Here is a 23,332-nt window from a genome sequence, read left to right on the forward strand (position 1 = left end):
TGTCAATGGGAGGGAGGGGGAGATGCTGCCTTGAACACATACATATTAGTCTGTTTGAAACATTGATGTGTGCCAGCCTTATCATTCTGATTTAGAAGTGGGAATGAAGCAGCGTCAGCTGGTGGTTTTAGAAGATGTGGAGTGAATGCTGTTTGGCTTCATGTTTGACCAGCTTATTGCATACTCTTTTTCTTAATTTGAGCTAGAAGAGTTTGTAATATCTGACTGTATGCCTAAGTCAAGGCTCGTTTTAATGTTTGTGGGCTTCCAGAACTGCTTGTCCTGAGGTCTGGTCTTTTTCTTTCTGAGCTTGTGATCTTTCTCTGTCTCTTCTTAAACCCATGCTTTATTCTTCCTGGCTCTCACTTGCAGGAAGAAGAAATGGAGGAGTTTGGGGTAAGTGGTTGGAGACAACACACACAGACATTCATTCTTTCCTTACCATTTGCATTGTTTCCTACTTGCTGTCTTTAATTTTTTGGCACTTTGACATTTTTTCCTTTTGTTAACCCTTTTTTACTGACAATACATTTTAAGGCAAGAGTGCTTTTGCTTTTGAGGTTAAACACAAAGATAAGTGGTTGTAGATAGGAGTGAGGTTTTCTTCTCCTCCACTTCCAATTCAAATTGCCAAAGGAGGTGACTTTCAGTAAATGAGAAATTCTAAAATGGCATGGTTGGAACAGCTGGAATTTGCTGTTAGCTTTCTTGTGCCTAGTAAGCAACTACCATAATCAAATACAAGTGTTAAAACTTACAGTATCTGCTAAACTAACTTATTTTCACATTACAATTCAGCCATCATTTTTACTCTTAACAATTCAGGAACAATGCTTATGTTTCATATAGACATACATTGAAATGTGCATGACATTTATTTCATCATGAACTAGCTGACCATTTTATTTAACAAAAAACTGTCTTCAACCTAGCAAGTTACAAGGAAGTCCTGTTCTGTAAAACTGAACAGTACATTTTGTATGTGCTCTGATGTTTAAAGTATTTAGAGAGCTTTCAGAATTCCTTATCTGTATTTAAATTTGAGCCTCAACTGTAGTTTTCTGTCAGCATTGCCTTACTGCATGAGCTTTTCCTAATGCTCCAATCTTCTCAGTAGCTGGCTTATGTGAGAGAGCTAGCTTGAATGCTTTTTTAGATGTGTGAAGTGATATTGCTTAGTTGGAGCAGAATAGGTTAAAATATGTGTGTAACTGAAATAGTGCTTGTAACCAAGTAAAAATACTTCCTTACCCTTGTCCTTCTATCTGTTATAGCTGTTTGACTTACTGGAATGAGGCATGAAAGCTTTGACCATAGACTGACATTCATGTGATCTTTTGCACGTTTCATGTTTATTAACTGATACTGTGTTGGACTAAGTCATACCTTTCCTCTCTTTCCTCCTCCTGCTCTCCCCTCACTTCAGGTCTCTCAGCCAGGGCAGTACAAATGCAGCTGTGCTGGATGTCGCACAAACCGGTGGTCATAAAAAGCGGGTCCGTCGCAGTTCCTTCCTTAATGCTAAAAAATTGTATGAAGATGCTCAGATGGCACGGAAAGTAAAGCAGTATCTCTCAAACTTGGATCTGGAAATGGATGAAGAGAGCCTCCAGACACTATCTCTGCAGTGTGAGCCAGCCACCAACACACGTGAGCATTAGCATTTGTTATGAATTTTAAGGAAGCTATTAAATATATAATACCTCAGTTTTTCTTCTCCAAGGAAGTAAATGCAAACAGCAGCTAGACAATGAGGTGGAAAATGAGGTTTCTGATAATTTGCAAGTACTGAACATCTATCAATCTTGAGGAAATCATCTTGTAGATTAACAATATAGACAGAAAGCTTTTATATAGGAGATGAGGTTTTTCAGATGATGTTGTGCTGAAGTGCACAAGGATTCTGTGAATTTGTCTGTATAAAGTCTATGGAGGAGCCAGAAGTTTCTCTGCAGTTCTGATGTATTCAGGCTATGGATGTGAATAGCGTTGTTCATCCTGGATACCTTGGGCTTGAGACGGGAAAGGGGATTTTTTTTACATCCAGGTGTTTCAGAAGCACCTGGAGGACTGTACCTGGTTGCAGCAAAGGGAGACCCCATTCTGGAAATTGATTTTGTTTTGATTTGACTGAATGCTGCTTGTATCTTGTGCCCTTCCCTTCCTCCAGGGTAATAACAAATAGTAATTATATATCCATTCTAAACCAGTTGTAGTCCTTGTGACAGTCCAGTATAACTTCTGGTAATATTTTTGATAAGTATAACTTAAGAAAATTTTATTTTGAGAAAGAGAGTAAAGATTCTTTGATAATGTACATATTTTAAATGGAGTTATATCTCTGCATCTTTTCTGTCTAAATGTATCCTATTGTATTCACTGTTCAAGTATTGGAGCACCTCTTAATTATTAATTGGAAGGCTTTGCGCACTCAGATTAAAACTTCCACAATATTCTTAGCTAGTAGTCATTCCATGCTTTCTGCTGTTTCTTGCAAAGTGCCAAAGAATACAGGAGACAAGCGAGCTGGAAAATCCGAAACTTCACCGGTGGCTCCCCGGGCAGGCATCCAGCAGAAAGTGCAGCAGCAGCAACATAAAGTAAACCAAGCACTGCAGGTCCCTGCAGTGTCTCTTTATCCCTCTCGCAAGAAAGTGCCAGTCAAAGATCTCCCACCATTTGGTAAGTGGAACAGTGAAGCACTTGGTTTAGTACTCTGAAGTTTATTTGCTCCTGTCGGAGAGACAGTTTTAATTAAATAGGATTCAGACCTTTATTTCTAGTAGTACTATGTGCAGATTACGGCAGTTTGTGTAGCATGTATAATTCTGATTTCACTTTTCATTAGTTATGCACTACTTAGGCTGCTAGAGAAACATAGAAACAGCAAAATGAGCGAGAAACAATTCCATCTCCCTTCGGTTCTTGTTGATTTTACCTTTAAATTTTAATCTTAAAGGACTTTGAAGTGCCACAGACTGAATTTTGGTCATGGTGGGAAAGTTCCTGAAAACTGGTTAGCTTGTGTTGATGAAGCAGCTGTGAATTATTGTGATCCCACAGATCAAAGATAAATTCTGTAGAATGCTTGAAAATAGGCTGTACCACATACATTTGCAAAACTGTCAGAGAAGCTCCATCTTCGCTTTTAAGACTATCCCAGGGTAGATTTTTGGGGAAGGGGAAGAGAAAGATGGATAAATGCTACCTAAGAAAAGCAATTCTTGATGCCCTAGATCTTTACATCATACATCATCTTCAGGATGTTGTTACTCTTTAGTTTCCCAAAATAAGCTGATGCAGAGAGAGTTCTCAGAAATGAAAGGGAGAAAAGCAGCTGCAGAATGGCCTTGTTTTGTAAGCCTGATCTTATTCATCTTCTTTGCAGCTTTCTTTGACCTCCTGGGCTACTCTGAATAGAAAAGAAACAGAAGAACATTTAAATTCTTATTATATAAACCTTCACTAACGAGTGAGATTTGCAAGTGTTTGTGTTCAACATAATTTTAGTTCAGGTTTCTCAGTAACCATTGCTATGCATATCCTTGATTTATTTATTGTATACGCAGTGTTCTGCAATACCAAATCTGCACTGAGTTTTCTGTGACAAAGTATTTATTTTAGGTGGCCAAAATGAAAGACCAGCTTCACTAATAAGCAGAAATAAAGTGCTGTGTTTTAAACAGGAGTAGGTTTAAACTTTTTGCTTCGCTTAAGCTGGTGTCAAAAATTCACATCTGCCTACATTGATTCTTATTTAAAGGCATTAACTCTCCACAAGCTTTAAAGAAAATTCTTTCGTTATCTGAAGAAGGAAGTTTGGACCGTCACAAGAAGCAGTCTGAAGACACAATATCAAGTGCATCTTCACAGCTGTCTTCTCCTCCCACTTCACCACAGAGCTCTCCAAGGAAAGGTATTAGACGTGTAATATTTCTCGTTCTGTTTCCTGAGGCTTTGGAAATTTCTGAGAGAATTTGGACACTCAGGAGAAATTACTGCCGCTCCTATTTTTGTCACATACGGTCAGCAAGAGGGCGGGAAGTGTAGTGCACAGTGGGGATACCTGGAAGGACAGCCGGGAACCTGATTGCAGGGGTATCTGAAAGTCACCTGGTTAGCAAAGGCATTGCTGCATTAGGTCACTGTCATTGCAGCTGCTTCTGACAAAAATATTCCCATCATCAGTGTTTCTTGCCAGTTGGAGGGATGTGCAGATTGAAATTAAAATCTCTGTACCACATTGAGCACATTCCCCTATTAAAGGTATTGTTTGCTGGATCATGCATCTGTATGGGATGTGACCTATGTATGACAGGCAGGCTTAAGATATTTGGGATTCAAATCACTAACAACAGTTTACTACAGCAGCCTGATGAAATAGTCAAACAATGTATATGGATAGTTGAGGACTGATGTTACACCTTGGAGGTTCCTTGACTAAGTTCTTTTTAAATGACTTTGTAGAGTTATTTTTTAAAGTGAATTTAGTACCTTAAAGGGATTTTTTTTAAAAAAAAATCCCATTTGTTTTTATCATTGTACATTTTCTGGGTATAAATTTACAAAATGGAATGGAGGAATTTTACCATAGTGAATCAAAAAAAGTCTCTTTGGAAGTATGATAGCCTAGTTGTATTTCTGATAACTTATCAGTTTTTCTCTTTTCAGAATCTCATAAACATTCAGTTTAACAGTTACATAATGTAAAATTATATAAAACATATATATTGAGGTTGAGTGCCCATAACAGAAATTCAGAATGCTAAAGAGATGAGTGTGTTGGAGATTTCACTGTAGCAATAACTTTACCATCCCTGTACAGTTTAGAGAAGGATTTAAAGCTTACGTGACTATCACTTTTATATACTTTCTTATCAAATGAATACCTAAGCCCTTTTGTTAATGTGGTAGGCGGCAGTGCCCATCAGTTGAGGCCTTATGGCTCCTGACTAAAGGATCTCATCAGTTCCTTCTCTCCTCTTGGAAGTGAGAACAGTAACAAGAATAACAATTCACCAAGGACCTTCAGGATAGGTGGGGCTTATGGAAACAAAAGGGGAAAAAATACCTCCAGTTATCTGAAAAGAGGAGAGATTAATATGGCAAGAAAGTAAAAATGCTTATGTGAAATCTCTATTGAAATGATCTTTACTAAGGTCAGATGGAGGAGGGTTTTATGTAGAGAAGACTTACAAGGACTTGAGATGGTATTCTAAGATATCAGGATGGTTTCTCCCGAATACTGTGTTTACAAAGAGTGAATTTATATAAGTTGGATCAGACCCGTGCATTTATTTAAAAAGGAATTGAGATTCTGTATTGGCTCATAGTGGGGAAAAGTACTTAATTTTTTGCAAAAAGCAAACTGTAAATATGATTATAAATTTTAAAAAATCCTTGGCTTGATAGTGTCATGAAGCAAATGGTACGCTATTTTGGGCAAAAATGGTATGTTCTTTCAGGCAAATCTGGCAGCATTAATTCTGTGTTTTCAGCAAGTGAATTAGGATAGATCGTAATCTTGACACATGTAGACTGAAAGAAAAAATGAAAACTGCAGTTACTTGTATGTTTATGTTGTTTAATGATCTTTAACCTAGCTGGCAAGAACATTCAGCCCAACTTTGTTTAAACTAAAACAAAAGCTGAATTTGCCACTGTGACATTTCATGGTTTGCAGATTATTATCTGAGTCTGGCAGTGTCAATGCTACCACCAAATAACAGTATAATTCTGTTAATATATGCTATAGAATATCGACTTTATGGAATGTAATTAGTTAGCCAAGTACCACAAAGGGAGCCTGAAAATCTTGAATATGTTTTTTTTAAACTTTACTGAAAAACACTTCAGTCCCTGTCTCAGGCAAGAGGGGTAATAAGGAGTCAGTGCAGACATCTGTGCTTCACGTTGTGTCCACTGTTCATTGCTGAAGTGTAGCTTTGCAGAACACAGAAACTGTGGGAGGGGGTCTCTTGGATTACTTTAAGCATGAATCTTGTCTAAGGCATCTCTTTCATTTCAATCTTGATGATGATGTTTATGTACAAGCAATTTTTTGAGAAGTGAGATTTCATAATGAAGGGATGCAAGTACCATGATGCACTCAAAAATAATTTGAGGGCGGACGGCAGAGAGGAAGGAAAGCGAGCACTTGGTTTCTAAATGAGTAGTGCATGTTCCCAGTCTTAAACCTCTTATTAAGAGACAGAATACACCGTGTTACACAGTTCTGCTATGTATCTTTGTCTTTTGCAGTGCTGCTTCTGTGTAAATGTAATGGTAGTTTTGAGGTACTGTGGTAGCAGTATTGCCAGCTGCTTGGCAATAACTGACAAATCTTCTCAGAGAGTCTGATTAATGTGACATTCCCTTTACAGGCTATACTTTGGCTCCTAGTGGCACGGTGGATAACTTTTCAGATTCTGGTCACAGCGAAATTTCTTCCAGATCTAGTATTGTCAGCAATTCCTCTTTTGACTCTATGCCAGTCTCCCTGCATGATGAGAGGAGACAGAGGCATTCTGTCAGCATCGTGGAGACAAATCTTGGTGTGGGAAGGATTGATAGAAGAATCATGATTGAACCAGATCAATACAGCTTAGGGTAGGAATTTTATTTGTGCTTACTTATAATTATGCTTTCAAATAGTGTGTATGTGGCATGTATATGTATATTTGTTCATGTAACTTTCCCTGTATCTCTCTCAAATATTTTTTTTTCTCCTCTGCTCTTAAAAACTACTATTTCAATGTTGTGTTTTGTGGTGATGCTCCATTTTCTGACAAGAAAATGTTTTGCACTCCTGAGTGTGTGATGAGGTCTACAGCAGTAAGACTGCCTCTGTAGACTTCATCATCTGAGCAGTTAGTAGTGCTGTAGTTTATTCTCTTTATGGCAGACTAGTATCCTAGCCTGTTTTCTAGAGTAGGATTAACTGATTTAGATGAGAAATTATTCATGCAATTATTCAGTGATCAAGCTGAGAACAGAAATAGCTAGTAATTTTCCAGTCTGTTTCATAGAAAAGTACATATTTATCTAACTCAAAAATATTTGCCTTCTTCTCGTCAACAATAATTGGAAGCTAAGATTCACATTAGGCTGCTGGTTTTCTAGGTAATTTTCTAGGTAATTAACTTCAATAATGGTGGGGAAGATAGTGCTGTGAGGAGTTCTCTAAACCTCTAGCAGTGAGCCCTGGTCTGAAAATAATTAGAGCTCCGGCTCCTATTTAGTCTCCACTTACTTCTCTGAGCTATTATTTGGATGCTTCAGTCCTCTGAATGGTTTCAGGGTTTTTAATCCTGTGGGGTCTGTGGATGGCAGGTCTGTTCCAGAACTGGTATACTTCAGCTTTGGGAATCCCAGACTATGCAAACTCTTTAATCAGATGTCTTAAATATTTGGAAGAGCAGGGTTCCAGTCTGCATAGCAAGTGGCCCTGGAAGGACAAATCTCAGGAGCCTGGGTAGCTGATAAACAAAAGTGGCACTTTATCAGTTCTCTCTGCTGCTATGTAAGGGGTAGTGTCAGGCTTACTTAATCGCTGAAAGGCTATGGAGAGTATACTTGCTTTACAAAGTGGCATGTGTTCTCAAAATTAAGGTTAAAAAACATTTCCATTTGCAAGAAATGTTGAAAAGTTAGCTTGCAGAGTTTCATAAGCAGACAAAAAAATCTGAAAAGCTGAAACCTAACTGAATACCAGCTGCCTCTTGCTAAAACTCAGTTTCCAAATTTTGATCCTTTGCTTTGCATGGCTGGAAAAGCAGTAGGAACCCTATCTATCAGTCTGTTCCCCTTTATATATGTCAGTGCAGTTTGCCTGTCTTAAAGGGCTGCTGCAAAGTTAAGATTCTACCTTTTGAAATGGCTCCACTGAAGTGTTAAGTTTCATCAGGAAATCTATCCAGTGCTACTTGTTTTGTTTTGTTGAGAATGAGCTTGAAAGGAAAATGCTCTATTCTCAAAATCAAACCATTGAATTGTAGAGTCGTTTGGGTTGGAAGGGGCCTTTTAAAGGTCATCTAGTCCAACTCTCCAATATGTTTCCTTTTCTCTTGATTGTTGAATTCTTCACGTGTCCTGTAAATGATCCCCAATTCCAACTGGATTTTTATTTTTTTTCCCTTATCAATGTGCATCTAGCTCATATGCACCACTGTCAGAAACCAGAGGCCTGTATGCTGGAGCAACTGTGCTTTCCTCTCCTAGTACAGAAGAGCTATCACAGGATCAGGGGGACAGAGCTTCGCTTGATGCAGCTGACAGTGGCCGTGGTAGCTGGACTTCTTGTTCGAGTGGTTCTCATGACAACATACAAACAATACAGCACCAGAGAAGCTGGGAGACTCTGCCTTTTGGACATGTTCATTTCGATAGTTCAGGCGATGGGGCAGGACTGTGGGCCTCGGGCAGTCATATGGACCAGCTGATGTTCCCCGATCATGGCACAAAGTATGGCAGGCAAAGTCAAGGCAGGGAGGGCCTTGATCAAGCACAGTCCAGAGCAAGCTGGGCATCCTCAACAGGATACTGGGGAGAGGACTCGGAAGGTGATACAGGTACCATAAAGCGGAGGGGTGGGAAGGATGTTTCAACTGAAGCTGAAACCAGTAGCATAACATCCGTACCAGCAGAGGAGTCAAAGCCAGCTCCTGTGTCCACTCATATAGCAGTATCATCAAGTAGTACAAAGGGGCTCATTGGTAAGTTAAGTTTTGTTTACTGTCAAGTATTTTAATTAATTTGCTCATGGTTCTTCATGTTGTTCTAAAACTGCATATTTTTTTTGTCTGGTTTGATTTTTCCATTTTTAAAGCGAAACCAAACATTTTGCAGTCTCTCAAATTTTCCGCTTTAATGGTGCATTTATTGCTAGGGAAAATATCACTTATTGTTGATTCTCAGTTCTGGCGGCTTCTTTGTGTTTCAAGAGAGCCTGCCATACATCAAAAAAATAGCTTCACTACTGGACAGTGTTTTGAGAGGTTGATGTATTTAGATGTCTGTTCAGAAATGTGAATTTCTCTTCACAGTAAGGCTCCACATTCTATATTTAGATATCTTAATAAATGTGGCCTGATTTTTTTAGAAGCCTTTTACTTTATACATCTGTACGACTTGTCTGATAATTCAGAATATTTCTTACTTCTGAAAATGGGGTCACTTTATGCTTAAATACCAACTGAGATGTTTCTTTGGACTGCTGAAACTGAAGTGATTCCTAAGAAACTGGAGCTGAAATACGTTTATAATCATTCAACAAAAGACAGATAATATAGAAATTAATAGGAAGGTGTCTTTGGCAGTACTTAACATTTTTCTCTTACTGTTCCTGTTACTCATCCCAGTCCTTGGGCCATCCAAGACCTCTTCATTTTTGCCTCTTTCATTCCCCCTCACTTTGCCTTTCTTCAGGTTAATAAGAAAAAAATATCTAAAAGCCGTTTTGCACTGATACAGCTAAAAAAGTCTGCCAGATTGAGGTCATGCTGAGACCACTGTGATAAACTGCTCTTCCATTTTCTGTCTAAGTATATTGCTTAGCAGTGGCCCATTGCCTCCAACTGGGGTGCAGATCTGAATCCCTGAAGAGGAGGGAGCTGTTCAGTTCAGGACTCCAGGTTCTGATTCGTGCTGCTCTCTAATTGTACTATTTGAAGCCCTTGGTTTCCACCAAAATGTGGAAAGAGCATGTGCAAACTTGCCTCCAAGGCAGTACTTTCCACTACATTTTTGGAGACTTTAGAGAATGTGAAAGAGAATCTGAAAGTTCAAGACACACACTTCATGCACTTTGGTACTATTAGCTAATTATCCTGCAAATGTAACTTGGCACATCACTTCAACAGAAGCCACTATTTTTACATGGTTCTTTTGCACTGAATAGAAGTTGATCTCTTGCAGTATTGCAGTAGAATTTTTCTACAGAATTTCTTTTGCATCAAACTTACTTTTCAGAAATCTTTGAATAAAATTTCTCAGAGATGTTTTCATGCTGCATTGCTCAGTTAGAATAGTTGGTCCAAAAAAATAGTTAGATTCTATTGGAAACTCTTTTGGTTTTGCTGTATTACCAACACTTTCTTTTTAATCTGTAAAAGCTCGCATCCAAGAACTGCGAGTCCATTTTAAGCTTGTGCTGCCCTTTTAGTCAATTCCATGCTGCGTAATGCAGAGTGATGTTGTCATCACCACTTGTTCAAGAATATATGGTGTATGACAAGCTGTGGAGAGTAAATGGTCTGTGTCAGTGGTTTTTCCTGCTGTATTTGCCTTTATACTGTAAGTGAAGTGGTCATATGTTAAAGGGCTAGACCCATAGAAGGTGTTCAGTATCAAAGCCCCAACTGAGTTCTTTAAGTACAGGTAATTTGGTGAATTTTATTAGACTTACGCGTCACTACTGAAAGAATAGCTATATCCTGTGTGTGTTGTGTATTCTATGCTTTCTTGCATGGTTTATTTTACAGGACCTTGTTGTCTACCATATAGTAGTTAACTTTTGTCCTTTAGATTTTCTCCTCCTGGGCTGTTGAGTTGGTTGATATGTATTTAACTTTCACTGTTTATTTTCCTTTGAGCAGTTTTCCTCTTACTGTCTCTTACAATAACCTGTTGTTTTTCCTGCAGCACGGAAAGAGGGTCGATATCGGGAACCACCTCCAACTCCTCCTGGTTATGTAGGAATACCAATTGCTGAGTTTGCAGAAGGTGGTTCTCATCCAACCAGAAAGCCTCCAGATTACAACATAGCACTTCAGAGGTCTAGAATGGTGGCACGGACATGTGAGACTCATGGGACATCAACTCCACAGCAGCAGTCGCATGGCCATTCAACTGGCAGGCCTGCGAACAAACCTCAGTGGCATAAACCAAATGAGTCAGATCCCCGTCTCGCTCACTATCCATCTCAAGGGTTTTCCACAGAGGAAGATGGTAAATTTCTAATTGTTAGATTTTGAGTGTGCTGCATGCAAAAACAGTCAACGCTTGCACAGATGCAAAGCAAATTACACAAATGTGTTCTGCCATAGAAATCCTTGCCATAATTTGTGCTCTCTTCCATCTATCATAACTTGCTATTTGTTAACTTTTTGGAAGGGGAGGAATTCAGTTCATCCTAAATATAATTTAAAATTTAGAATGTAGGTCCACCTAAATCTTGGACAAACAAGCAGTTGGATTAGGCAGCTTCTCTGGAGGTGCCTATGTTTATTAGGTATGATCATGGCTGCCCTGAAAGTCTCCAGCATACCTAATGTTTGATACTAACCATTTGTTTAATGGTCAAAAAAGTATCCTGGTCTATAGAATACCTGCCCATCCACCCCATAGAGCATCATTGTTCAGGTTTGTTTAGATGGTCACTTGCATTCTACCTGAAACTCTTACATTGTGGACACTTGGTCATCCACGCCAACTGCTTCACATAACAAGCCCACTACCCTTTTGCTGCCTTACTTGCCCCAGTGTATCTGTATCTTTATGCTTTAGCTCAGCTATAATGATAAAAAGACTATGTAGACATAGTCTTTCTGTTCTTCTGTGGAGTGAAAGCATAGCTGGATTGCATCTTTAGGGCTAGGTGTTCAAAATTTAGACAAGGCAATGCCCAAATTACATATTTGAATGCTTTGTTTTGCTTAATGATAGAAAGGCTAATGTTCTACTTCCCTCCCTAACTGTTTAGTTACTAAGGTTTTATGTGCAGGATGAACTCCGCAGTTGAACGTGATGGAAAAAAATGAAGCCTACCTTAATCAAATTGCCTCAAACTTTGAGAATTACCATAACAGATAATTTTATTTCTACCAATGATGACTAAAACTGCACTCAAGTTTTATGCAATCTTAATTTAAATAAATCACAGCTATATTCAGGGGAAAATCTAAGATGGCTTAATGAAGCTATTGGATATCTAGGAGTAGCTGTTGTGTTCCTCGGACTGAGGAACTGCACTTAGCTCAGTTACAGCAATCACCCTATTTTCTTCAAGAGCAAAATTACAGAAGAATACTTCTCATGAGACCCGAAATGTACAGATATTAAGATAGGTTTAAAATATATACCTAATACAATGAATGGACATCACGTGAGCGTAGTACAGATTGTTTCATTTAGTAGCAGTCTTGTTCGATATGAACTAAATTTTATTTTCCCCTATCCTGTTGTGTTTGCAGAAGATGAACAAGTCTCTGCTGTCTAAGACTTGGGGCTTTTCTGGATCCAGAGTGAGCCACCTTAAAGGAGAGCACAAGAAGACGTCCCTAGAATAGGAGCCTTGGAACTATAGTTAAAGGATGGTGGACCTATTTGCCTCCTTCCCTGCCTTAAAGCAGCATGGGGCTTCTTCCTCTGCCCCTCCCCCGTCTGTCCCCTCTCCCCTTGCATGTGAAATACTGTGAAGAAATCGCCCTGGCACTTTTCAAACTGTGTTGCTTGAAATGCACAGTGCAGCAATCTCCAAGCTACCACTGTCGCTGTCTGCCACATCACACAGTATCATTCCAAATTCCAAGATCATCACATCGAGATGATTAACTCTGGCTGCACTTCCCAATGCCTGGAAGGGTTTTTTTAATCTTCCTTTTAGATTTTAATCACAATCCTAGCACTTAGTCTCATTGGGATAATGAGATAAGCTAGTTGTCAAATTACATTGGGCCTTTAACGTACAAAGAGAAAAATGCATTGAAATCCTTCAAGGAGGCAGTGCTTATTTGCTTGTTTACAATGCCTTTGTTACAATTTTGTATTGTTTGCGTTTCGGAGATCAAATATTGCATCTGCTTAGTAATTACAGTATTATTTCATGCCTGTAAGTAGGGTTGCCAGCCTGAGCTCCTGGAAGGAATATTGCTATCACATGGCGGAGCAGGGCAGATGGGAAGGCAGAAGTTGCGGGATGCAGCCTTTCCTTGACAGTCTCGCTTCACTCTTAACGTGCCCCACCCCGGAATCTTCAAAAATTTGTAAACGTTAGAATTAATGGCATCCCCAGCCAGGTCTAGTGTGAATGCAGAAACGTGCTTGCAACTGGCCGGTGACAGGAGAGGACACTGTGTCTCTCATACCTGTGCCTTGTGGAATACAGGATGGCATACTGCAAGTGTCCCTCCCATTCTAATGAGACAGATGGCAACCCCATGTTTAAGTTATATATATATATATTATTTTTTTTTACTCTATAGTAGTTCTATGAAAAGAAAAATTAACTGGATAACATTGCAGTGAAGGCAAGTTGGGATGTCACAGCTCGTGTCAGCTGTTAACACTGATCTAATAACCTCCATCTATTGACTTTGGCATTAGGGGATAAAAGAGCCTTTAAGTAATGAAAAATAACACGTTTAGATTTGCCAGCCTTTGCAATGCGGAAATAGTCACAACTGTTAATGGCTTCATGGAACACTGCATGTGTAGAGAAGGCCAATGTGTAGCAACCACCTGCTCACAGCTGCTATTAACCCTATAATGACTGAAATGACCCTCCCCTCTATTTTTGTGTTGTTTTTGCACAGACTCCGGAGAAGTGAAGGCTGCCAATCCGAGTAGTACTCAAATGTGAGGAACTGCTGGTCTTGGATTTTTTTTTTTTTCCATTGAACTCAGCTGATCATATTGATCAGTAGATAAACGTAAATAGCTTCAACTTTTAAAGATCAAATTGCAGTGTTTTTTCACTGTATCAAACAAATGTCAGTGCTTTATTTAATTCTCTCTGTAATCATAGCCTTTGTCTATTTGCTTATATATCACATTGTCGATTATGCATTTGTAATTTTACATGTAATATGCATTATTTGCTGGTTTTATTCTCAAGGCTGTGGACCTTGTGCATATAGAAATACAAAATCCTAGCTCTATCACAAGTTGCACAAATGTTATATAAGCATTAAGTAATTGTAGACCATAGGACTGCTAATCTCAGTTCGCTCTGTGATGTCAAGTGCAGAATGTACAATTAACTGGTGATTTCCTCATACTTTTGATACTACTTGTACCTGTATGTCTTTTAGAAAGACATTGGTGGAGTCTGTATCCCTTTTGTATTTTTAATACAATAATTGTACATATTGGTTATATTTTTGTTGAAAATGGTAGAAATGTACTATGTTTATGCTTCTACATCCAGTTTGTATGAAGCTGGAAAATAAATAAATATAACATTAATGAAGTCCATATTGATTCTTATGCATTTTACATGTTCCACATACTTGAACAAATTTATGAAAAAATTTTACTTCTCTGTGTATTAATATTAAAGGGACATTGCCAAGTGATATGGGCAAACCATTGGTGTGTGGAGTTTTTCTTAATATACAGTTGTGCTGCTGATGATTTTGGAAACATTCGATGTGTGTGTACTGCTGAATGAGAATGACTGATATGTTGTGTGTCTCCAGCAGAAATATTTGAGGTGCCAAGAAAGGAGCGTACATCTGATCTTAGGTATATATAGAATGTAAACAGTTTTAAAGGCAGGAGTGTGTTGATTTTATATTCTGTACGGTGGAAAAATAAGGAATATATGTCGTAACATTTGGATAGGGAGAAGTATGGAAAGCGATCCATTTGTGTTTTTTACCAAAGAAGATGTCTCAAGTAATAAGGATCAACCAATAGCATCACCAGTAATAAAAGCTGACAATAATTCAATGTCAAATATGTAGATTATTTTTTCCAGATGTTAGATTCATTATTTTCAGTAGTATGCAGAAGACTGGGTTAAAATGTCACGGCTAAAGCCGTTATCAGCTGTATCTCATTTAGCTTTAAAATGCTTGACAGGTGTTATTTCCAGATCTAAAAATTAGTTCATTGCCAAGAGAAGCAACAAAATGCTCTATATAGACTTAAGTCTTTCTAACGTAACTCCAGAAATGTCTCGCACTTAAAATACAATAATAAGCAAGTTAAAAATAATTTAAAATATAGGTCTCAAATGTTCTTTTTTTTTTAATCACTGGAATCTCCAGCACTGTAAGGAAGGCAATTGTGGAGACTATTAGATTTATATGGGGTGTATGTGTGAGTGGGACTAATCTCTGTGAATCTGTGGCTAATACTTGTTGGGTACATTTCAACAAGCTAGAGAATTGCAGTTGGTTCTGACATCGATAGAATGAATGTACATTTTTATATATCTTCACTCCAAGTGTGTCCTTTGTCAACACTAAAGGTACATTGTTAGGGTAATAATTCCTCATATCAGCTTGTGAAGTATATGAGCCATTTGCACACATTTTTTTTCAACATGCTTGATACAGTATTGAATTAGGCAGCATTCCCTATTCTCCTGTTTGTGTCCCTTCTGTAATTAATATTCTTAGAACACATTATGTAGAGACATCCTCAACACTTGTTGTCTAATACCCACAGCTTAATTCATTGTGGATTGAGAGATAAGGAGCACTTAACAAAACAACCAATTCAGTAGAAGTAAAGGCCTTGCTATGGTATGACTTATGAAACAGATACGATGGTTGTTCTATTACTTGTGGGATGAATGTTGTACTTATCGTGTGGATGCAGCAGGATGTGGACAAGTAACTGCCAGTTGCTGGGATTTTGTGCTACGTTAACAAAAATTGCACTGAACGCTGAAATCTAAGGACATTTTTTTGTCTGCAGAAATGTTATTCAGTTATCTATACTCTTTTATGACCTTTTTACTGAAACTTGTTGAGGCAGAGGCTACTTCTTTATGCAGTACTTTACACATTCGGGTCAGCCATCAAATTCTTGAAAGCTGAGGTACTGAAGGTGCTGCTTTAGTGTATTAACCTGGGTCATCTGGAGAAGCACGCATGTTTTACAAATCTGGGACTAAAATGTTTGTTCCACCTAAAGTGCGGAACAGTATTGCTACTGTGAAACAAAAGTTTGCTTCAAAACTAGTAGAAAATGTAATAAAGTTCCAGACTTCCTGTCTTGTGTGGATTGTACAATAGTTGAGACAAAATCAAATCTGGGGAATGCAAGTGATGATTTAATTGCAAGTATTAGTGCCTTATATATTACTTAGTATGTGATGAAACAGGAGCAAGTACTTTTGTGGACAAAGCTTATATAGCAGCAACAGCCTAATATTAATTAACACAGATCTATTGCGAAAAATATGAACATTATTAAAATTACTCTGACTCCCTCAGAAGAAACCATCCGAGATGATTAGTATAATTCGGTCACTTATCCCTAGGTTGTCTTTAAGCTTACAGTCTTGTGTCTATTAATGGCATGCTTTGAGTGAAGGTGGGGAATGAAAGTAGGTTTATTGCTGATGTACGATGGAATCAATTACTTTGTTTTTCATCAAAAAGAAGACAAATTACAATTGTAGTTTTTACTAGAATACAAAGATCTTTAAAGCTCTGTCTTGCTTATATGCAGTGGCTATTTAGGAATGAGTATATACGCCCCAGGTTCCAGAATATTAGCTATTTTTCAAATTCATAAGTTGACATAGTTGTATCATAGGAACAAAACAAGAAGCTCTAAACCTTGAAGGTGTTAAACTACTGGCAACTGTCACCTGCATAATCTCAAATATTCTCATTTGATTTGCCTGGGATTAAATTTATACAGTGACAGCACACAGGGCTGCATTGTCTCTGCGGGGAAATGAGTCTCAGCTCTCTGTGTCAATACTCTGTTGGTGTTTAATCACTAGTTCTTCTGCTTAAGTGTAGACTTGTCTGCCTGAGCCTTATATTTGGCGACACTCTCTCATGGCTTGGCATGCTTAGTCTTCTCTTGCAGTTTGGACAATTTCTTTGGTTATTATATATATTTTTTATGGATCCTTAAATGGGTAGTTTTATCCTATGCAGCTTAACCTCTGAAAGTGGGATCACTTTGCGGTACCATTGCTCTTGCTGGCAACAAAACTTGGTGTGTGCATGTATATATGTGTGTATATATATATATATATATATATAAACATTGTATACTAAAGCAGCATCCACTTTTTCTAACTAGATTGTCTGCAGTGAAAAAGAAGCCATTACAGCATTATTTAAAGGTATTTGAGAGGCACAGTTTGTAAATTTTTTTTTAACTGAAACTTCCACCAGAGTAGTGGTGTTTAAAATGCCTTTTCAGTCATCACCAAATTATTCTGACATGCAGTTGTTATCTTCTGACACAGTCCTAGAAAAAAATTGGCACTTACCCCAGGGTCAGTAGCTGTGGCAGAGATAAATTGCCCAGGTGGTGTGTTCAATCTTTTTGGAGGCTTTTCTCATCACTGGAGAAATACAAACAAGTGTTTATTGAGTTTTGTGTAACAATATCATCTGAACTGTTGCTTTTCTTTGTTTGTTTGTTTGGATTTTTTTCCAACAGCAGATAGCCTGTGTGGCCCAGGATGGTTTTGCTTCCTGGGTGTCTGTGGTTAGAGTCCAAGTAAAACAGGGAATTGCACTGATAGAAAGCAGCTTCCCTGACTGAGGCGCTGCTTTTCAACTTCCGTGTAGAGCTGGAAGGGTAGTTCTGATTTGGCAGTTCAGGGCACCCTCATACAAGCCCCTCGAATAAATGTTTTGCTCTGAAGAAGAGGTAGGCTTTGCTGTCTTAGTTGGACACCTGATCTACAGCCCCAGCAGTTAAAAGGTTATGAGCCTCCATATGCGTGTGTACACCGTTCTTGCAGTAAGCATTTTTTAAGCTGTGCAATATGTCTTACTGTGGCCATACATTCTCTCTTGTCAGAATAAGACAAACTTCAGTAGGACAGGTAGGGGAGTGGAAAGTTGTGTAGCCCCCTGCATCTTGTGCAGTTTGAATTTTTTTAAATATAGATCTAAAACTACTGCTTAAAATGAAGTGTAATCTGCCTTTTTATCTGAATTTTATCCTATTTCTGTCACTCTGATTATCTTATCATCAAGTCCTCATAGAATATTGTTGATGACACACATCCTGGACGGCTTTTGCATTTTGGGTGACCTATGAAATTAGGTGATTTTTTTTCACTCTGTAACATCGGCCGAGATCTTGGCTAAAGAATTTTACCCAGGTTTCAGTACTGTACTGTGACAAAATCTGTGCCTTCTTGTCAGAGTTAGAGGAGAACAAGAAAACTTTAAGGTCTGTGAAATGCAACCTCCAAGGAAAGCTGGAGTCCCGACTCCTTAAGTTAAAGAACTTGACTGTCCCTGGGCTCTGTGTGATGCCTTTGAGTCCATGTGATGTGAGTGGAGGTATTAGCACAGTGCCACTGTTTAAGCTGTACAGACCTGAAAACTGGTAGAGGTCCCTCTCTGATGAAGGCTGAATATAATAGTTGTTAAAGAACTTTGTATTTTGTTTTGTCTTATGTTCAAATAATGATGTTGGCAAAATCACTAAGCTTCCTGAAATTTGCATACTGGGTCTTGGTCCACATGAAGTTTATTTGGCAAGTCAGGTGTTTCATTTGTGAAAGTGTCATAGCAAAGATTTTCCTGAAATTCATGTTCATAAGGCTTATGTATTTATTGCTCTTGAACACGATACAACATTCATGTTTTAAGAGCTTTATTGAATAAGAAAGGGTGTACTTAGCTGCTGCTTCTCTTCCCAGCAAATACGTGCTTTTCCTCCTTCTCACGCCTCTCTTGTTCTTTAGATGCACAATTCTCTCACCCTATTAACCTCTTCCTGTTGCTTATATTAGCTGCTTTCTCACACAGCTTCTCTTTGCTCCTTTGTAGAACACAGTACCACCCATTTCCTTCCTCCCAAAGTGTGTTTTGTATGCAGTCTTCAGAAACAATGGAAGGAGGCAGCGCTTCAGTGCTCAAAAAGCTTGAAAGGAGTGTACCCAGGCAGGGCAAATTCAGACTTCAGTTCTTTCTGTGCATGTACATAACCCTTTTCTCAATTGTTTCCTGAAAGCTGGTTTGTTCAGGTTTCTGTGTAGTACCCCATATATATTTATCCATGGCATGTTGCTTACTTTGTTGTACTTGCAATAGGTATGATATGAGGAATACAGAGCTTTTTTTTTTAATTTGCTGAAGTCTTTGTCAGATGCAAACCAAGTGTGGCTCAGGACTGGTGGAGAGAATTGGGGAGGAGGCGAAGCACAGGAGGGGTGGTGGTTCTGGCAAGGTTTCTCAAATCCTAACAGTAATCTTACAATCTACAGGACTTTGTGTAATTCAGGGGGTCTAGTCTATCTGATTAATTGCATTTCTGCTGCTTTTAATAATGTTTGACCAATATATATTCTTTCTATAAGAACATGCTTCTTTCCAAACTCATGTTGGACAAATCCTGTTGGTAATGGCCAATACAGGACTGAACGACTTTGTGTACTACAACAGTTGTGGGTTGGAATGTCTCCATTCCAACACTTGCTCTTCAAATGACTGACTTTCCAGACTGGTGAGCATAGGTGCTCTTTTTTGGTGTTGCTTTGTGTTTGGATCTTTCCATTCTCTTTATGGGAACTGGCATGTAACAGGCTTATTTAATGTTTTTGAAGTCTCCCTGTATCTTCTGTAATTCATCGAAGGTTGTTTCCAGTTCCTGGTTGCTTATGCTGCAGAGATACTGAGGTTAAAAAGTCAATTGGATGCATCCCACTTCTTTTCTTGTGACTTGTAAATGGGATGTAATGTTGCCATTTCAGTCAGTACGGAGTATGTTACACATTCTGATAATCTGAACAGCTGAAGCAATGTCTTTAGGCAGCTGGTATTACCGTTCTTTAGGGGCTTGGTCTAAGGCTTGCAGAGGTCAGCTAGTGTCCTGTAGGTACTATCACAGCCAGTGTTGATTTCACTGTCCCAGGTATTTCTGACAGGCATTTGAAGGTTGTGACTATAGCTTCCTTCATGTTACCTTTGTATTAGGGACATAAAAATGCTATCACTTGTGGGCAAGACTCCCTTAAAGGCCTGCTTGCGTATCTGGTTGATACACTGAGCACAGTATAATTTTCAAAATTATAAAAACGACTTGCGGAGAGTCTAGTTAATCAGGTGATATTGTCTATATCACTAACTGGGAGTGAGTTGGTTTAGTGTTTGATGCAGACACTGTTTTGGTTCCTTCACAACTACTGGCCTGGAGTTTAAGTGGGGTTTGCCTTTGTTTTCCAGGGTTCTTTTTTCTTTAAGTTCAAGGATTTCTTCCTGAGGTAGGTGTTGCACACTCTGCATCTTCTAAATTCTTTGCAGACCTCTAAGCTGCTGGGATGTCACACTGAATTGTTTGCTCTTAGTACATTTTTTGGTTTGGTTTTTTACTTGCCTAGCTACTGAATGAGTTATTTGTTTCAGGTCTAGGACCGCTGAGGTTTCTGAATTTATGTGTATTATCTGAAATCAGGAGTACATGGTGGTTTTGTAGTACCTGCAGTGTCAGCCTTTACTCACTTCTTAGTTGTAACCTCTGGTTGTAGAGTTGTCCCGATGACTGTATCCTTGTAATTTTAATAACTTTGGCTGAAATTTCATTTTCTTCTTCTGCATACTGTTAAAGAAATCATTGCAGCTGAATGCATTTGCTGCCTGCTGATGTGCTGATCTTGTTTCTCTTTGCATCTGGTGCTAGTCCAAGTGTCACAAACAATTTCTTTTTCTTGTTTTGAAGTGCATTAATGCTATATTCACAAAATACACGTGACACTTAAGATGGGCTCTTCTTGGATGTACTTTCATTTGTTGGTGTCTTTGGCCAACAAGCAGGACATTTTCTCTTGAGGATACATCTCAGCATGCAGACAGATGGCTAGGAAAGAAACTGTTTATTTTCCTGTATCTAGAGAAATTCTAGCTGGTACGGTTATAATTCTTATTTCTTCATGTAATTCACAGGTGTCTGAAGACCTTAAGTTTTGTGTGGCAGCCTGTACTGTAATGTCTTGTTTGCTGATTATTTTATTAAAAAAGTCCTCCTTACTGTGTGCTGATATTGTCTGTCCTGACAAGATGTTCCTAAAGGAACCATTTTTATGGTTGGGAAAATGAATAGCACAGATTTGCAACTCTTTCTGCTGCAGATAGCTACCAGGGCTTCCTTAGTCCATACTTCCAGTCTTTGCTAAATGGAGAAGTGCATAACTATCCAGATATGTAGCCAGCATTCTCAACACTTTATATTGTGAAGAAACACGTTTATTTGGAATCAACAGAAAACAAGTAATGCTATGTTTCTAATGAAATTTCTATAAGCAAAAGTTATACTTCTTTCAGTTAGGTGATCTGTATTTATTTCTCCCTTCTGCTCCCTGATATTTGAGCTATTTTATCCAACGTTTCAGTTCTAACACCTTTTCATTAACATATAGACCTATATTATATCTTATTGTAGTCTGGCATCCTGATGGCTACATGGTTTGCTATGTACTTTTCCACAGCAGGAAGTCCCAGTTTGGGTCACGCTGGAGTGACCTGTGTTCCGGAGCTGAGAGAGTCCTGCCCTCAATCCTTGTGGACATTTTGGAAAGTTGCCTGTTGGTGTGGGTCACCACAAACCAGCATAATGTCTGCAGCATGAGCTTCTGCAGGTTTTTGATGCTTTGAAAGTGTGCATAAATAAAAGGCACACATAATAAAAAGAGGAAGAATGTGAATTGCTGGCCTCCTGAAAGTGATCATGTCCCCTGCCAAATGAGCTGCTTGACAGTAGTTCAGGTTCCTGTGGCAGGATGGGCTGAAAGTTCTTGTGGGACTGTGGATCCCTGCCTGCTTTGTGTCCTTGTGGAAAAAAGGGCATAAAGCTGACGTAGCCTAGTGACCAGTGCTGTTCTTTGGATTACTCACCGAAGACTGTCAAATAAATTGTTGCTGCTGCTGTTTGGGGTTTGTAGGTTAATGTTTTATACATTATTTTACTGCTTTCCTTTTCCCTTCAGCTGTATATCTTGCAATCTGTAAATTTAGCCTATACGAATATTTGTTTCAACATATGAGCTTTCACTGCATAGTAACAGGGCAACCTGACCTTCCTTCCAGACCCCCCTCACTGTTTGCCTGCACTTACTACATCAAATATGGATGCTTAATTTAGACTGGAGACCCTTTAAAAAGGCAGTATGCATTTACAAAATAATATCAGTGGATAACTCATACTTCCTTAACAATTTTTGATTCTTTCTTGAAGCAAGCTCTCCATTGCCAAAGTTTAAAAACAAGAGAGACAAATAAACAAAAATCCATTTCTCTGCATTATAGATGCACATTTAAACAGTTTAAAAAACACTGCTTGCTCAGTGAAGGTCACCTTCTTTCACCTGAAATATTATTTTATAGATGAAATGTGCTGGGATTTTAGAAACATGGAATTGGCCAGATGTATCCGATCAATACCTTTCACAAATCTGCTAAAAATATGTACTTAATAGAATACTGCATGTTGATGACATAGCATTTATTCTTATTACAATAAATTGGGTGTTTCAAAGATGAGAGTTCAGTTAAATTTATTGACCTCTTCATCCATACTTAAGGAAGAAAAATAGTGGGATGACTAAGACTGCTGTTGTTATAATGGTCTGGAGAACGTGAACAAATATAACACTTATTTCCATCCTCATCCCTTAGGTGTCACAAACAATGACCTTAGCATTTCCAGCTTTTCATTATAAAGTAGCATTTTTTACTCCAAGGACAAAAATGTACAAGGAAGATAATTGGTCCAAACCACAGAATGGACGTCATGCTGATCTTGACCTTCTCTCAGTCATATTTTAGGTATACTCGCGTTCTGGCTAAACCACAAGCATGCAGAGCATGGGTAATACACGCTAAAAAAATCTTGAATGCACTTACCTTTGCAAGAAAAAGTGGCAGCAATTCTTTCACTTTTTCTTCTTTTAGGGCTAGGAATGTCCATCAGACGAAATTAGATCTCTCTTGTTTACCGATTGCATTTCTTGCTACTAATAAGTAATAAAAGTAATGCAAACTAGTACAAAAACCAAGGTGCATTTCATAAAACACAGTATAAAAATAATATGAGAAAACTATTACTTAAAATATGTCATGGGAATTAATACGTGAAGATAAAATTTCTGAAATTTTGTGTTTTAGGATCAAAATACCCGTATTCATAAAAATAAATTGTGTTTATAAGTTCATAGGCTGATTCTACCTTCTGATCATTACTTTAAACTTTTTCCAGGCCTCTCTTTCATCTAAGACACAGTAAGTAATAAACCATCTATGCCTACAACATATTTACAAATGAGTAAAGTGCTGGGGCAAACAAGGCTCAAGGCAAGCACAATACGTTGAGTGTGTTTGTTGCCTCCTTTGACCATAAACTATGTGGAGAGAGAATATCAGGTTCTTACAAGATGTATGCTACCATTTTAAGACATCTAGAA

The 23,332-nt window shown here is 38.4% G+C and overlaps 1 protein-coding gene across 2 annotated transcripts in view; it reads left to right on the top strand.

The window, feature by feature from the left end:
- RAPGEF2 (Rap guanine nucleotide exchange factor 2) overlaps positions 1–12,217 on the top strand; it is a gene marked incomplete at both ends in the record, with an annotated part of 183,911 nt that extends 171,694 nt beyond the window's left edge. For both annotated transcript variants that reach the window (XM_080343363.1, XM_080343364.1), the window contains 8 exons: positions 373–396; positions 1,427–1,650; positions 2,500–2,682; positions 3,764–3,916; positions 6,384–6,609; positions 8,155–8,714; positions 10,642–10,947; positions 12,192–12,217. In XM_080343363.1, the coding sequence (XP_080199489.1) occupies positions 373–396; positions 1,427–1,650; positions 2,500–2,682; positions 3,764–3,916; positions 6,384–6,609; positions 8,155–8,714; positions 10,642–10,947; positions 12,192–12,217 (1,702 nt within the window). The remainder of the gene's footprint in view (positions 1–372; positions 397–1,426; positions 1,651–2,499; positions 2,683–3,763; positions 3,917–6,383; positions 6,610–8,154; positions 8,715–10,641; positions 10,948–12,191) is intronic.
- Positions 12,218–23,332: the final 11,115 nt, after the last annotated feature.

This window comes from Nesoenas mayeri (assembly GCF_963082525.1).
Source record: "Nesoenas mayeri genome assembly, chromosome: 4".
Classification (NCBI taxonomy): Eukaryota; Metazoa; Chordata; class Aves; order Columbiformes; family Columbidae; genus Nesoenas; species Nesoenas mayeri.